Raw genomic sequence first — 14,822 nt, 5'->3', positions numbered from 1 at the left:
CTAAGAATTTGTCCATTTCTTCCACGTTGTCCATTTTATTGGCATAGTTGCTTGTAGTAATCTCTCATGATCTTTTGTATTTCTGCAGTGTCAGTTGTAACTTCTCCTTTTTCATTTCTAATTCTGTTGATTTGAGTCTTCTCCCTTCTTTTCTTGATGAGTCTGGCTAATGGTTTATCAATTTTGTTTATCTTCTCAAAGAACCAGCTTTTAGTTTTATTGATCTTTGCTATCATTTCCTTCATTTCTTTTTCATTTATTTCTGATCTGATCTTTATGATTTCTTTCCTTCTGCTAACTTTGGGGTTTTTTTGTTCTTTCTCTAATTGCTTAAGGTGCAAGGTTAGGTTGTTTATTCAAGGTATTTCCTGTTTCTTAAGGTAGGATTGTATTGCTATAAACTTCCCTCTTAGAACTGCTTTTGCTGCATCCCATAAGTTTTGGGTCGTCGTGTCTCCATTGTCATTGGTTTCTAGGTATTTTTTGATTTCCTCTTTGATTTCTTCAGTGATCACTTCGTTATTAAGTAGTGTATTGTTTAGCCTCCATGTTTTTGTATCTTTTACAGATCTTTTCCTGTAATTGATACCTAGTCTCATAGCGTTGTGATCGTAAAATATACTTGATACGATTTCAATTTTCTTAAATTTACCAAGGCTTGATTTGTGACCCAAGATATGATCTATCCTGGAGAATGTTCCATGAACACTTGAGAAAAATGTGTATTCTGTTGTTTCGGGATGGAATGTCCTGTAAATATCAATTAAGTCCATCTTGTTTAATGTATCATTTAAAGCTTGTGTTTCCTTATTTATTTTCATTTTGGATGATCTGTCCATTGGTGAAAGTGGGGTGTTCAAGTCCCCTACTATGAATATGTTACTGTCGATTTCCCCTTTTATGGCTGTTCGTATTTGCCTTATGTATTGAAGTGCTCCTATGTTGGGTGCATAAATATTTATAATTGTTATATCTTCTTCTTGGTTTGATCCCTTGATCATTATGTAGTGTCCTTCTTTGTCTCTTGTAATAGTCTTTATTTTAAAGTCTGTTTTGTCTGATATGAGAATTGCTACTCCAGCTTTCTTTTCGTTTCCATTTGCATGGAATATCTTTTTCCACCCCCTCACTCTCAGTCTGTATGTGTCTCTAGGTCTGAAGTGGGTCTCTTGTAGACAGCATATATATGGGTCTTGTTTTTGTATCCATTCAGCCAGTCTGTGTCTTTTGGTGGGAGCATTTAATCCATTTACATTTAAGGTAATTATCAATATGTATGTTCCTATTCCCATTTTCTTAATTGTTTTGGGTTTGCTTTTGTAGGTCTTTTCCTCCTCTTGTGTGTCTTGACTAGAGAAATTCCTTTAGCATTTGTTGTAAAGCTGGTTTGGTGGTGCTGAACACTCTCAGCTTTTGCTTGTCTGTAAAGGTTTTAATTTCTCCATCAAATCTGAATGAGATCCTTGCTGGGTTATCTTGGTTGTAGGTTTTTCTCCTTCTTCACTTTAAATATGTCCTGCCAGTCCCTTCTGGCTTGCAGAGTTTCTGCTGAAATATCAGCTGTTAACCTTATGGGGATTCCCTTGTGTGTTGTTTTTCCCTTGCTGCTTTCAATATGGTTTTTTTGTATTTAATTTTTGACGGTTTGATTTATATGTGTCTTGGTGTGTTTCTCCTTGGATTTATCCTGTATGGGACTCTCTGTGCTTCCTGGACTTGATTAACTATTTCCTTTCCCATATTAGGAAAGTTTTCAACTATAATCTCTTCAAATATTTTCTCAGTCCCTTTCTTTTTCTCTTCTTCTTCTGGGACCCCTATAATTCAAATGTTGGTGTGTTTAATGTTGTCCCAGAAGTCTGTGAGACTGTCCTCAGTTCCTTTTCATTCTTTTTTCTTTATTCTGCTCTACAGTAGTTCTTTCCACTATTTTATCTTCTAGGTCACTTATCCGTTCTTCTGCCTCAGTTATTCTGCTATTGATCCCTTCTAGAGTATTTTTAATTTCATTTATTGTGTTGTTCATCATTGCTTATTTCCTTTTTAGTTCTTCTAGGTCCTTGTTAAATGTTTCTTGCATTTTTTCTACTCTATTTCCAAGACTTTGGATCATCTTTACTGTCATTATTCTGAATTCTTTTTCACGTAGACTGCCTATTTCCTCTTCATTTTTTAGGTCTGGTGGGTTTTTATCTTGCTCCTTCATCTGCTGTGTGTTTTTCTGTCTTCTCATTTTGCTTATCTTACTGTATTTGAGGTCTCCTTTTTTCAGGCTGCAGGTTCGTAGTTCCCGTTGTTTTTGGTGTCTGTCCCCAGTGGCTAAAGTTGGTTCAGTGGGTTGTGTAGGCTTCCTGGTGGAGGGGACTAGTGCCTGTGTTCTGGTGGATGAGGCTGGATCTTGTCTTTCTGGTGGGCAGGTCCACGTCTGGTGGTGTATTTTGGGGTGTCTGTGGGCTTATTATGATTTTAGGCAGCGTCTCTGCTAATGGGTGGGGTTGTGTTCCTGTCTTGCTAGTTTTTTGGCATAGGGTGTCCAGCACTGTAGCTTGCTGGTCATTGAGTGAATCTGGGTGTTGGTGTTGAGATGAAGATCTCTGGGAGATTTTCGCCATTTGATATTATGTGGAGCTGGGAGGTCTCTTGTGGACCAGTGTCCTGAATCTGGCTCTCCTACCTCAGAGGCACAGCACTGACTCCTGGCTGCACCACCAAGAGCCTTTCATCCACACGGCTCAGAAGAAAAGGGAGAAATAATAGAAAGAAAGAAAGAGGATGACAAAAAATAAAGTAAGATAAAATATTTTTTTTAAGTAAAAAAAAAGACGGACAGAACCCTAGGACAAATGGTGAAAGCAAAGCTATACAGACAAAATCTCACACAGAAGCATATACATACACACTCACAAAAAGAGGAAAAGGGGAAAAAATAATCAGTCTTGCTCTCAGAGTCCACCTCCTCAATTTGGGATGATTCGTTGTCTATTCAGGTATTCCCCAGATGTGGGTACATCAAGTTGATTTTGGAGATTTAATTCGCTGCTCCCGAGGCTGCTGGGAGAGATTTCCCTTTCTCTTCTTTGTTCTCACAGCTCCCAGGGTTCAGGTTTGGATTTGGCCACGCCTCTGCATGTAGGTTGCCGGAGGGCAGCTGTTCTTCACTCAGACAGGATGGGGTTAAAGGAGCAGCTGATTCAGAGGCTCTGGCTCACTCAGACTGGGGGGAGGGAGGGGCACGGAGTGTGGGGCGAGCCTACAGCAGCAGAGGCCGGCAGAACGTTGCACCAGCCTGAGGCACGGTGTGCCTTCTCCTGGGGAAGTTGTCCCTGGGTCTCAGGACCCTGGCAGTGGCGAGCTGCACAGGCTCTCCAGAAGGGGGGTGTGGAGAGTGACCTGTGCTCGCACACAGGCTTCTTGGTGGCGGCAGCAGCAGCCTTAGCGTCTCATGCCCGTCTCTGGGGTCCGCGCTTTTAGCCGCAGCTCGCGCCCGTCTCTGGAGCTCCTTTAAGCAGCGCTCTGAATCCCCTCTCCTCGCGCACCAGGAAACAAAGAGGGAAGAAAAAGTCTCTTGCCTCTTCAGTAGCTCCAGACTTTTCCCCAGACTCCCTCCCTGCTAGCCGTGGTGCACTAGCCCCTTCAGGCTGTGTTCACTTCGCCAACCCCAGTCCTCTCCCTGGGATCTGACCTCCGAAACCCGAGCCTCAGCTCCCAGCCCCCACCTGCCCCGGTGGGTGAGCAGACAAGCCTCTCGGGCTGGTGAGTGCCGGTCGGCACCGATCCTCTGTGTGGGAATCTCCCCGCTTCGCCCTCCGCACCCCTGTTGCTGTGCTCTCCTCCGCGGCTCCAAAGCTTCCCCCCTCCGCCACCTGCAGTCTCCGCCTGCGAAGGGGCTTCCTAGTGTGTGGAAACCTTTCCTCCTTCACATCTCCCTCACACTGGTGCAGGTCCCATCCCTATTCTTTTGTCTCTGTTTATTCTTTTTTCTTTTCCCCTGCCCAGGTACGTGGGGAGTTTCTTGCCTTTTGGGAGGTCTCAGGTCTTCTGCCAGCGTTCAGTAGGTGTTCTGTAGCAGTTGTTCCACGTGTAGATGTATTTCTTATGTATCTGTGGGGAGGAAGGTGATCTCCACGTCTTACTCTTCTGCCATCTTCCCCCTCTCTTCCCTGTTATTTTCTTTTTGATTTTCTGTCTGGATGATTTGTCCATGGGTATAAGTGGGGTGTGAAATTCCCCCACTATTATTGCATTACTGTTGATTTCTTCTCTTATGGCTGTATTTGCCTTATATATTGAGATGCTCCTATGTTGGGTTCATATATATATACAATTGTTATATATTCTTCTTAGATTGATCCCTTGATCATTAAGTAGTATCTTTCTTTGTCTCTTATAACATTCTTTATTTTAAATTCTATTTTGTCTGATAGAAGTATTGCTACTCCAGCTTTCCTTTGATTTCCATTTGCATGGAGTGACTTTTTCCATCCCCTCACTTTCAGTCTTTATGTGTCCCTAGATCTGAAGTGAGTCTCTTGTAGACAGCATATATACGGGTCTTGTTTTTGTATCTATTCAGCCAGTCTGTGTCTTTTGGTTGGAGCCTTTAATCCATTTACATTTAAGATAATTATTGATATGTATGTTTTTATGGCCATTTTGTTAATTGGTTTCGTTTTGTTTTGTAGGGCTTTTTTCTTCCCTTCCTCTTTTGTTCCATTTCCTTGTGATTTGATGACTGTCTTTAGCATTGTTTTTGGATTTCTTTTGCCTTTTTTTTTTTTTTTTTTTTTTGCGGTACGTGGGCCTCTCACTGCTGTGGTCTCTCTCGTTGCGGAGCACAGGCTCTGGACGCGCAGGCTCAGCGGCCATGGCTCACGGGCCCAGCCGCTCCACAGCACACGGGATCCTCCCGGACCGGGGCACGAACCTGTGGTCCCCTGCATCGGCAGGCAGACTCTCAACCACTGCACCACCAGGGAAGCCCTCTTTTGCTTTTTTGTTTGTGTATCTATTGTAGATTATTGGTTTGTGGTTACCATGAGGTTTTGATATAGCTATATATATACAAGATTGTTTTAAATTGCTGGTCTTTTAATTTCAAATGCGTTTCCAATATCCTGCATCTGTACTCTCCTTTTCTCATGACTGCTGGTTTTGATATCATATTTGTGTGTGGATTTCCTAACTTTACTGTATGTTTGCCTTTACTGATGAGCTTTTCCATTCACAATTTTCTTACTTCTAGTCGTGGCCTTTTTCTTTTCCACCTAGAGAAGTTCCTTTAGCATTTGTTGCAAAGCCAGTCTGGCGGTGCTGAATTCTCTTAGCTTTTGCTTTTCTGTAAAGCTTTCAATTTCTATGCCTTGTTGGGTAGAATATTCTTGGTTGTAGGTTCTTCCCTTTCACCAGTTTAAATATATCATGCCATTCCCTACTGGCCTACAGAGTTTCTGCTGAAAAATCAGCTGATAACCTTAAGAGAATTCCCTTGGACGTTATTTGTTGCTTTTCCCTTCTTGCTTTTAATATTTTTTCTTTGTCTTTAATTTTTGCCAATTTGATTACTGTCTGTCTCGGTGTGTTCCTCCTTGGGTTTATCCTGCCTGGGACTCTCTGCACTTCCTGGACTTGGGTAACTGTTTCCTCTCCAATGTTAGGGAAGTTTTCAGCTATTATCTCTTCTCTATTTTCTCAGGTCCTTTCTCTCTCTGTTCTCCTTCTTGGAAACCTAAAATGCGAATGTTGGTGCATTTAACGTTGTACCAGTGGTGTCTTAGACTGTCCTAATTTTTTTTTTTCATTCTTTTTCTTTACTCTGTTCCACAGAAGTGATTTCTACCATTCTATCTTCCAGCTCACTTATCTATTCTCTGCCTCCATTATTCCGCTATTCCTTCTAGTTTATTTTTTATTTCAGTTATTGTATTGTTCCTATTTGTTCTTTAATACTTCTAGGTATTTGTTAAACATGTCTTGCATCTTCTCAATCTGTGCCTCCATTCTTTTTCTGAGATCTTGGATCATCTTTACTATCAATACTCTGAGTTCTTTCTCAGATTCCGTATGTCCACTTCACTTAGTTGTTCTTCTGGGGTTTTATCTTCTTCCTTCATCTGGGACATATTCCTCTGCTGCCTCATTTTGCCTAACTCTCTGTGATTGTGGTTTGTATTCCACAGGCTGCAGGGTTGTAGTTCTTCTTGCTTCTGCTGTCTGCCCCCTTGCGGATGAGGCTGGACTAACAGGCTTGTGTAGGCTTCCTGGTGGGAGGGACTGGTTCCTGCCCACTGGTGGGTGGAGCTGGTCTTGTGCCTCTGGTGGACAGGGCCATGTAAGGGATTTGTTTAGCGGGCAACTATGTGCTCAGGAAGACTTTAAGCAGCCTGCCTGCTGATGAGTGGGGCTGTGTTCCTGCCCTGTTGGTTGTTTGGCCTGAGGTGTCCGAGCACTGGACCCTACAGGCTGTTGGGTGGGACCAGGTCTTCGTGAGAAAATGGCGGCCTCCGGGAGGTCTCGTGACACTGAGTACTGCCCAGAACTACTGCTCCCAGGGTCTTTATCCCCACAGTGAGCCACAGCTGCCCCCTACCTCTGCTGGAGACTCTCCAATACCACAGGTTGCTCTGGCCCAGGATGTTATGAGGTCACTGCTTTTTATCCTGGGCAGTCGTGTGCACGAGACCTTGTGTGTGCCCTCTGAGCGTGGAGTTTCTGTTTCCCCTAGTACTGTGGAATTCCTGCAATAAGATCCCACTGGCCTTCAAAGCCAGATTCTCTGGGGGATCCTCATTCCATTGCCAGACCGCCAGGCTGGGAAGCATGACTTGGGGTCAGAACTTTCACTCCTGTGGGAGAACTTTTGCGATATAATTATTTCCTAGTTTGTGGGTCCCCCACCCGGCGGGTGTGGGATTTGCTTTTATTGCAGTTGTGCTCCTCCTACCATCTCGTTGTGGCCTTCTTCTTTGTCTTTGGGCATAGGATATCTGTTGGTAGGTTCCACATTTTTCTGTCAATGGTGGTTCAGCAGTTAGTTGTGATTTCGGTGTTTTCGTAAGAAGAGGTGAGCTCATGTCCTTCTTCTCTGCTATCTTGCGTCCACTCCTATTCTACTTTCATCTTGTGTATCCCTTAACTTAACTAATTATGGTAGTTAGTTGTTTTTACTGCTTTTGTCTTTTAACCTTCATACAAGCTTTATAAGTGATTAATCCACTACACTTACTATATATTTACCTTTACTAGTGAGATTTATACTTTCATATGTTTTGTTACTAATTAACACCTTTTCTTTTCAACTTAAATGAGCCGCTTTAATATTTCTCACAAGGTCGGTTTAGTGGTGATGAACTCCTTTAGCTTTGGCTTGTCTGGAAAACTTTGTATCTCCTTTAATTCTGAATTATAACTTTGCTGGATAGAATATTCTTGTTTGGAAGGTTTTTTTTTTTTTCTTTCAGCACTTTGAATACAGGCATACCTCAGAGATACTGGGGTTTGGTTCCAGACAACCACAATAAAGGAAATATTGCAACAAAGCAAGTCATACAAGTTTCTTGGTTTCCCCATGCATATTAAAAGTGATGTTTACACTGTAATTTATTGTGTGCAGATAGCATTATATCTTTTTAAAATGTACATATCTTAAGTAAAAAATACAAAGCAAAAACAATTAGAATCGTAGCATCAATTATCACTGATCACACATCACCACGAGAAATATAGTAATGAAAAAGTTTAAAATATTGTGAGAATTACCAAAACATGACACAGAGACATGAACTGGGCAAATGCTCTTGGAAAAATGGTGCTGATAGACTTTCTAAAACTCAGGTTGCCACAAACCTTCAGTGTGTAATAAACATAGTATCTGTGAAGGACAGTAAAACAAAAAGCAGTAAGATGAGGTATGCCTGTATGTTGTGCAACTCCCTTCTGGCCTGCACAGTTTTTCATGAAAAATCTGCTCATTTTATGGGGGTTCCCTTTGAAGTAACAGGTTGCTCCTCTATTAGCATTAATATTCTCTCTTTGTCTTATAGTTTCACATTTTAATTATTATGTGTCTTGATGTATGTTTCTTTTGGTTCCCCTTGTTTGGAACTCTCTGGGCTTCCTGAAACTGGATGTCTGTTTCCTTCCCCAGGTTAGGGAGGTTTTCAGCCATTATTTCGTCAAATAAGTTTTCGACCCCTTTTGTTCTTCTCCCTCTGTGACTCCTATAATGTGACTATTAATGCACTTGATGTTGTTTCATGAGTCCCTTAAGCTATCTTCCCTTTTTTTTTTTCCCCCCATTCCTTTTTGTTTTCTCTGCTCTTTGATTGGGTCAGTTCCTCTGCCCTGTCTTTGAGTTCATTGATCCTTTCTTCTGCTTCATCTAGTCTGCTCTTGAACCCCTCTAGTGCATTTCTACTTCAATAATTGTACACTTTAGCCCTGTGACTTGTTTGGTTCTTTCTTATATTTTCTCTCTCTTTGTTGAAGTTCTCACTGTGTTCGTCCATTCTTCTCCCACGTTCAGTGAACACGTTTAAGACTACTACTTTGAATTCTTTTTCTTGTAAATTACTTACGTTTCATTAAAATCTTCTTCTCAAGTTTTATCTTATTTATTTGGACCATATTCATCTTTTTCTCCCTTTTGATGACTTGTTTTGGTTTCTGTGAATATAGATGAAACAGCCACCTCTCCCCATCTTGAAGGGCTGGCCTAGTGTAGGAGAGGTACCTTGTCATTCAACCATACCCCAGCTTTTGGTTCTCTCTTCAACCTTCCCAATTGTCTAAGCAGCCTATTTTATTTCTGATAGGTTCCAGTAGTTGAGTGTGTGCTGAGATCAGTTAGTGTCCCAAAGAAGAGGATCTCAGCACCTAGATTCAGGTTGATTGGAAGGCAGACCCTCTGGCAACAACTTTTAAAGATGCAAATATATGCAGTCCTGCAGGACTACAAGCGTAGGCCCCACTGGCCATCAGAGCCAGGTGATCTGGAGGCGTCCCCTGGGCAGCAGTCACAAAATTGGGGCACCCATCTTGTGTTATTTATCTGACTAACCTACCTCATCACTGACTCTTAGTCCTACAAAGTTAGACTTAAAAATATATCCCCAGCCATGTCACTAAGCGAAAATGCAAATAGGATATACATATATACGGCATAGAGGATGTTATATTATGCTATTAGGATAGATGCGCAGACCTCTTCTCCATGGACACATCTGTAAATGCATAGAAATAGGCCTGGAAGGAGGCATCCCAAATTGATAAGAGCGCTCACCTCTGAGGAGGAGGAGGTAGCATTGGAAGGAGAGCGGTCAAGGAGCATTTTCTTATCTGTCTGAACGTTTTTACAGTAAAAGATGTATTCAGTACATATTTTTTAATTTTTAAAATTTATTTAAAGGAAAAAAGTTTACCGAAGTTGAACTGACAACTGACAGTTTAGTGGCTTTTAATAGTTAAGAATAAAAAGACGGTGAAACTTAATTTTCTAAAATGGGCAATGGTTAGAAAATGTAGAGACTCTGGGAACTCTGTAGCATGTTCCTTAGAAATTAAACGGTGCTCCTTGGTCCCCCTACACATCCTCTGTCCGTGAGATTTATCTTACCAGACCAGCTACCTTCCAGGTTTTTCTAACAGAGTTACAAAAGCAATCCTTACAAACAGGCCATTATAGAAATGACATAAAATTGCATGTTTCATATAAATCTAAAGTATTTCTTTACCTCCCACTTGGGAGTTTTAGGCACTTCAAGTAGCAGTTCTCAAGGGAGAGGATGAGGGCCCAGATGGAAGCAATGCTTGCAAACACACACGCCTGCAGGGAGTCAGAGGGGAGGGAGCCCTGGCTACTGGTGGAATGTGTTGTATCCCTCAGACACACAGGGCGGCACATGGGCTAAAGGCATCACTTTGAGGTTCAGCTCTAGTATGATGTTGTATGTCCCAAAAGAAAAATAGTTCATTGATACAAAACGGCCTCTCTCTCTCTCTCGCACACACACACACACACACACACACCAAACGCTATTTTCAAAGTAGTCTTCCCCCCTGCAAAAAACAAAACCATTTTGTGGTTAACTTGGCTGGCTGCTTTGCTCTATAGTACTACAGATTTGACAGCATGGGACCAGAATACTTGGTGCAAATCACAGGTGCTCTACTTTCTAGAAGTGTGACTTTGGACAAGTTACTAAATCTCTCTTGCCCTTAGGATCCCCATCTGCAAAATGGGGATGATCTTGGGGCCCTCTCTTGTAGGGCTGTTGCAGGTAGTCAATGAGCTAGGAGCCATCTGAAGAGTGCCTGGCATTCAGCAAAGTATTTCATTAGCTTAGCTATTACTTGAGTAAACGTCCAGCTTTATAAAGTCAAATGATTACCCAAGACACCCCTAATTTGATGATTATGCTGCAATTTGGACCTGACACGAGCTCCTTAAGAAGGGCCCTCCAGTCTTAGTGGGAAGACCCTTGATGTGTCCACACAGTATGTTAATAAGGGCTGGCTGTGTGGTGCTGACTTGGCAAATGGCCATATGTTCTAAGGGCAAAACTTCCCTTGGAACAAGGCGGTGCTCGGCACACTGTCAGCCAGCCCCCCCCCCCCTTCACTGAACCCACACAGGGCCTCTTTGGTAGTGATCTGATTTATTCTCTTCGGAGTTTGGTTTTTATTGAGAGAATTCCAGGATTTCAAAAACACATAGTTGAGAGCCATCTCTCTGTGGTCGCTTATAAAGTACTAACAAACAGAGATAAGATCTTGAAGTGCAGCCTGTCATCCTCTCTGGCATGAGACAGTGTGAACCCAAAAAGTAAATAAAAAGAAGTTCTGTCTAGTACACAGTTTAAAGAAAAACAAACTTTGATTTAAAAGCTCTTTATTCACTGGTCCTGGCATCTCAGAAGCAAGGGAAATGATGCCCGCCGCCTTCACTGCACCTGTCCTGTATTTTGGCGGGGGGCTCAACGAAACACCCTGGAGCAGTGCCCTGGCCACACCAGGTTTCTGGGCTGTAGGAGAAGGCAGAAAAGTGCTCTCCGTGGGGATGTGGGCTCAGGGTTGCCGTCTTCTGGCCAGTGCAGGCTGCTAAATCTGGCTCCTTTGCGTCTGTTGCAGGAATCATGTACCGCAAGTCGTGCGCGTCGTCGGCCGCCTGCCTCATCGCCTCGGCTGGGTACCAATCCTTCTGCTCCCCAGGGAAAGTGAATTCCGTGTGCATCAGCTGCTGCAACACGCCTCTTTGCAACGGGCCCCGGCCCAAGAAAAGGAGCAGTTCTGCCCCAGCCCTTCGGCCGGGGCTCCCCGGCACCCTCGTGCTCCTCAAATTAGGCCTTTTCTTGGCACACTGCTGAAGCTGAAGGAGATACCAGCCCCCTCCTGCATCGTTCTTTGGGCCCACCTTCCCCCAGCCCCCTGAGATTTTTCTGGGTATCCTTTGATGCTGGGTGGCGAGGGGAATCCGTGTTCTCTTTCTTTCAGTTCCTTTGCAAACAATGGAAGAGCTCAGTGTAAAAACAAAACTTTGTGAGCTCCGGACGCATTCAGTTTGACTGAATTTTCAGTGTGTCCTTAATGGAAGGAAGGAGGAGGAATGGATACAGATGGGCCAACTCTCAGAGTTGAGGCCCGGTTGGCGGCAGCATTCGCCCTCAAGTGACACTTGTAAGCAGCCATCTGCTTTCTTCCCAGGCCCGTCTTCCACCCCGTCCCTGACGATGGGCACACAGTTTGTTTTGGCACTGCTGCATGCAGGTAACCGTCGCTTTCGTGTGGGGAGGGCCCGTGGGCGCTCCAGCTTCCCTTCCTTCCTTGACAGACAGTCACACTTCATGCTCCTGGAAGCCATTTTCGGTGGCAGGGTTGGCAGGTTTCACCTCCGAGTTGGGATCTGGTGACTCGCGACTCAACTGCTGAGGCCTAGGTTCGGGCTTGGCCTCGCTCTGGAAAGTGCTTAGGAAAACCTTGTTAGTTCTCCTTGCAGAGGAATTAGCCCGGGAAGCCAGGAGGATGAGTGGGCGGCGCGCGGAGCGGGCACCATCTGCGGCGGAGGCCACGTGGGCGCGCAGGCACTTCTCCTGGTTGGCATGTGGCAGCGTCAGCCGGCAGCGCAGCACCTGCCCGAACACGCTGCGGAACTGCTGCGAGGACACGTTGTACAACAGCGGGTTGACGACTGAGCTCAGGTAAAAGAAGGTGTCCGAGAAGGGAAGAAGGATCATGTACGCCTCGAAGTAGGACTTGGTCCAGTCGTGCTTGGGTCTGGCCGCAGCCATGATCCTCCGAACCTGGTTGGGCATCCAGCAGACAGCCAACGTCACAACGATCAGCCCTGAGCAGAGGGGAGAGGGAAAAAAAAAAATCATAAGCCCAGCAACAAAAAGATACCCATAAGATATTGAGCCCCTCAGTTCTGTGCTTACTGGCCAGGAAATGGTGCCCAATTTTCAAGTTGGGCTTGATTGATGGCTTTTTTGCCACTAGCAAAAAAAAAGAATTTAACACTGTTTCAAGGCCAGGGGCGTTGACTGTGTTAAAGACCATTAAATGCTGTAGACAATTGATTTATACCTGTTGATGCCTGTTAATTTAAAAAAATGTTTTTGTTGTTGGTGTATCCAGAAAGCATTTGATGTAGTCCATAAGTCTGGTTTTGGCCTTTAATGGATAGATGGATACAGTATAGCCACATCAGATGAAACAATATTTGTACTTTAAAGAGTGTTTGTCTAGAGGCAACCCAATGGTTATTTTCAAGACAGAGGGCAGTGACAGCCCTTCGGTAACAAAGAGGTATATTTAGTGACACTAATTTTGCATTCAATTTCAGGGGAGGCAAAGTCAGGAGTAGCCTGTCACTGAGCGTGTGTTTTGGACATGTATTTAGTAGGTGTGCACACCTGTAATTACAACGCTGCATCTGCAGCAGCACTTCTGTTTCTTTACAGGTGTTTTTAGATGTGTCATATATTTGAGCCTCATGGGGGAAAGAAGATAATTATCCAAAAACCATGGAAAATATAAAACTTGGAGTTCAGCGAGTAACTCACTAGCTCACTGCCTTTGTGTCACTAAGCTGTACCGTCAGCAGCCCCGAAAAGATCAGGCTCTAAAAAGACACCCCTTAGTGGTCCCCCAGAGGATCAAAAGTTGACTGCACGGACAGATGTCTGAACGCCCACATATTTGCATTCTGAATCACGCAATCATTGCTCTTTCTACAACCTCTGACAGAGAAAAAGATGCTATGTACACCATAGGCAACTGGTATCACTAATGTCATGAGTATTTATCCACAGTGACCAAAAAAGTAAACAAGAAAAGGAAAAGCAGGCATCTGCAGAGCCTTTGCTGTCTTCTCTTGGGGACCCAAGACACCAGAATGTAAGTTTCTAGGTGGAGAGCTGATATCTTAGAGCTTAGAGCTGTGTTTTGGATATTCAGAAATTCTTCCTCCCTCTCCTAAATTTACATAATATATTAAGAAGAAAAATTCATTCACATTTTCAAACCCTCTGACTGATTCTCTAGGAAGCCACAGGTAAGTGATTGTTGGCAACGACCCCTTCTTGCCTCTGATCAATGGTAAATATTTCATTAATAAATGCTCCAGGAAAAACAGCCATGTTTATCCCTCCAGGGTTGGCCCACCCGCACACCCTCGCCTAAGCATCCCCCCTTGCCTGGGGCGGCAGAGGGGCCCTAGTTATGTTCTCCCAACAACCAAGCCTCCAAAAATCCCAGCTGTCAGCAAAGATGACCCGTGAAACCTGCTCTCCCCTGTTAAATTTCCAAACAGGCTTGACAGGTTTATCGGGTCTAAACCTCAGCCCACACTTGAAATACAAACCAATTTGCTTCTTTCTTTCCTTTGCTACACTCAGTAAATCTAAAAATAAAACAGGCAAAGTAACATATTGATCTGATGAAAGGCAAAAAAAAAAAAAAAATCACCTTAAGAGTACAGGCTGAGGCACCTAGTTCCAGCTGCTAGATGGGAACAAAAATCAACATTGTTCTGATTGATTACCAAAAAAAAAAAACCTGCATAGGAAAATCGGGGACTCGAAGAGGCACGGGTGTGTCCAGTGTCCAGCCACCACTGCTATTCCAAGTGTGTTCTGAAGTTATTTCTCCTTGTTTCTTATCTCACGTAGCTCTGGCTGAAAGGTTCATCTTGTTAATTGTGAAGGACTCAGGTAACTCACCTCGCGAAACAACATATGGTCACGAAGTTTTCTATCTTTTTCTCTTCCTTGCCACTGAATTTCAGAGAACAAGTACCAACCATCTTCATCTAAGGACTTATTTCTTAGAATGTGGAAACGGAGCACAGGGTTTTGGCTGTGTGCCATGCTCACTGTGGGAGGTTGTGCTTGCAGGTTTCTAGATTTCAAGAATCTAGAAAGGCAACGAGAACCACCTTGTACTTACCCTGGTTGAACATAGCACAGCTTCTGAAGCCAACAGAAAGAAAAGGCAGCAGTGTGGGGCAAAAGAGAAGTTACACGATTTTTCTTCCCCTGTCCTGTTCTTTTGATCTCTTGTTTACATGACCCTTATTCTCCCATTACCTACACCCCCTCTGCCTGGAGTCGATCGTTCTTTGATTGACCATCCCATCAAAAGCAAGCAGAGTTCCATAAAAGGCAAGACCCAGCATCCCCGGTCCAGACACGGGCAGATGAAGGATTGTGGCTGGTGTATAGTTTTAGCCGGGATAGAATTCTTGCTCTGAACAGTTGAAGTAAATAAGAAGTAAATAAGAAGATGCGGAACCAGACGAGAGATTTTTTCAATGATGAGAAAAAGAAGGG

At 43.7% G+C, this 14,822-nt stretch overlaps 2 protein-coding genes across 2 annotated transcripts in view; one reads left to right on the top strand and one right to left on the bottom strand.

The window, feature by feature from the left end:
• The window catches only part of LYPD1 (LY6/PLAUR domain containing 1), a 48,419-nt gene extending 37,029 nt beyond the window's left edge, over window positions 1–11,390 (top strand). Inside the window, exon 3 of the mRNA XM_027082616.1 lies at window positions 11,125–11,390. Within this exon, the coding sequence (XP_026938417.1) occupies window positions 11,125–11,360 (236 nt within the window). The 3' untranslated portion in view covers window positions 11,361–11,390. The remainder of the gene's footprint in view (window positions 1–11,124) is intronic.
• A 406-nt stretch (window positions 11,391–11,796) lies between these two features.
• GPR39 (G protein-coupled receptor 39) overlaps window positions 11,797–14,822 on the bottom strand; it is a 237,011-nt gene continuing 233,985 nt past the window's right edge. Inside the window, exon 2 of the mRNA XM_027082614.1 lies at window positions 11,797–12,337. Within this exon, the coding sequence (XP_026938415.1) occupies window positions 11,829–12,337 (509 nt within the window). The 3' untranslated portion in view covers window positions 11,797–11,828. The remainder of the gene's footprint in view (window positions 12,338–14,822) is intronic.

Source organism: Aethalodelphis obliquidens, unplaced genomic scaffold (genome assembly GCF_003676395.1).
Source record: "Aethalodelphis obliquidens isolate GAN/ISIS:26980383/991018 unplaced genomic scaffold, ASM367639v1 scaffold47, whole genome shotgun sequence".
In the NCBI taxonomy this organism is placed as follows: Eukaryota; Metazoa; Chordata; class Mammalia; order Artiodactyla; family Delphinidae; genus Aethalodelphis; species Aethalodelphis obliquidens.
The sequence above is the reverse complement of the archived record's forward strand: the minus strand, read 5'-3'. Positions and strand labels throughout refer to the sequence as shown.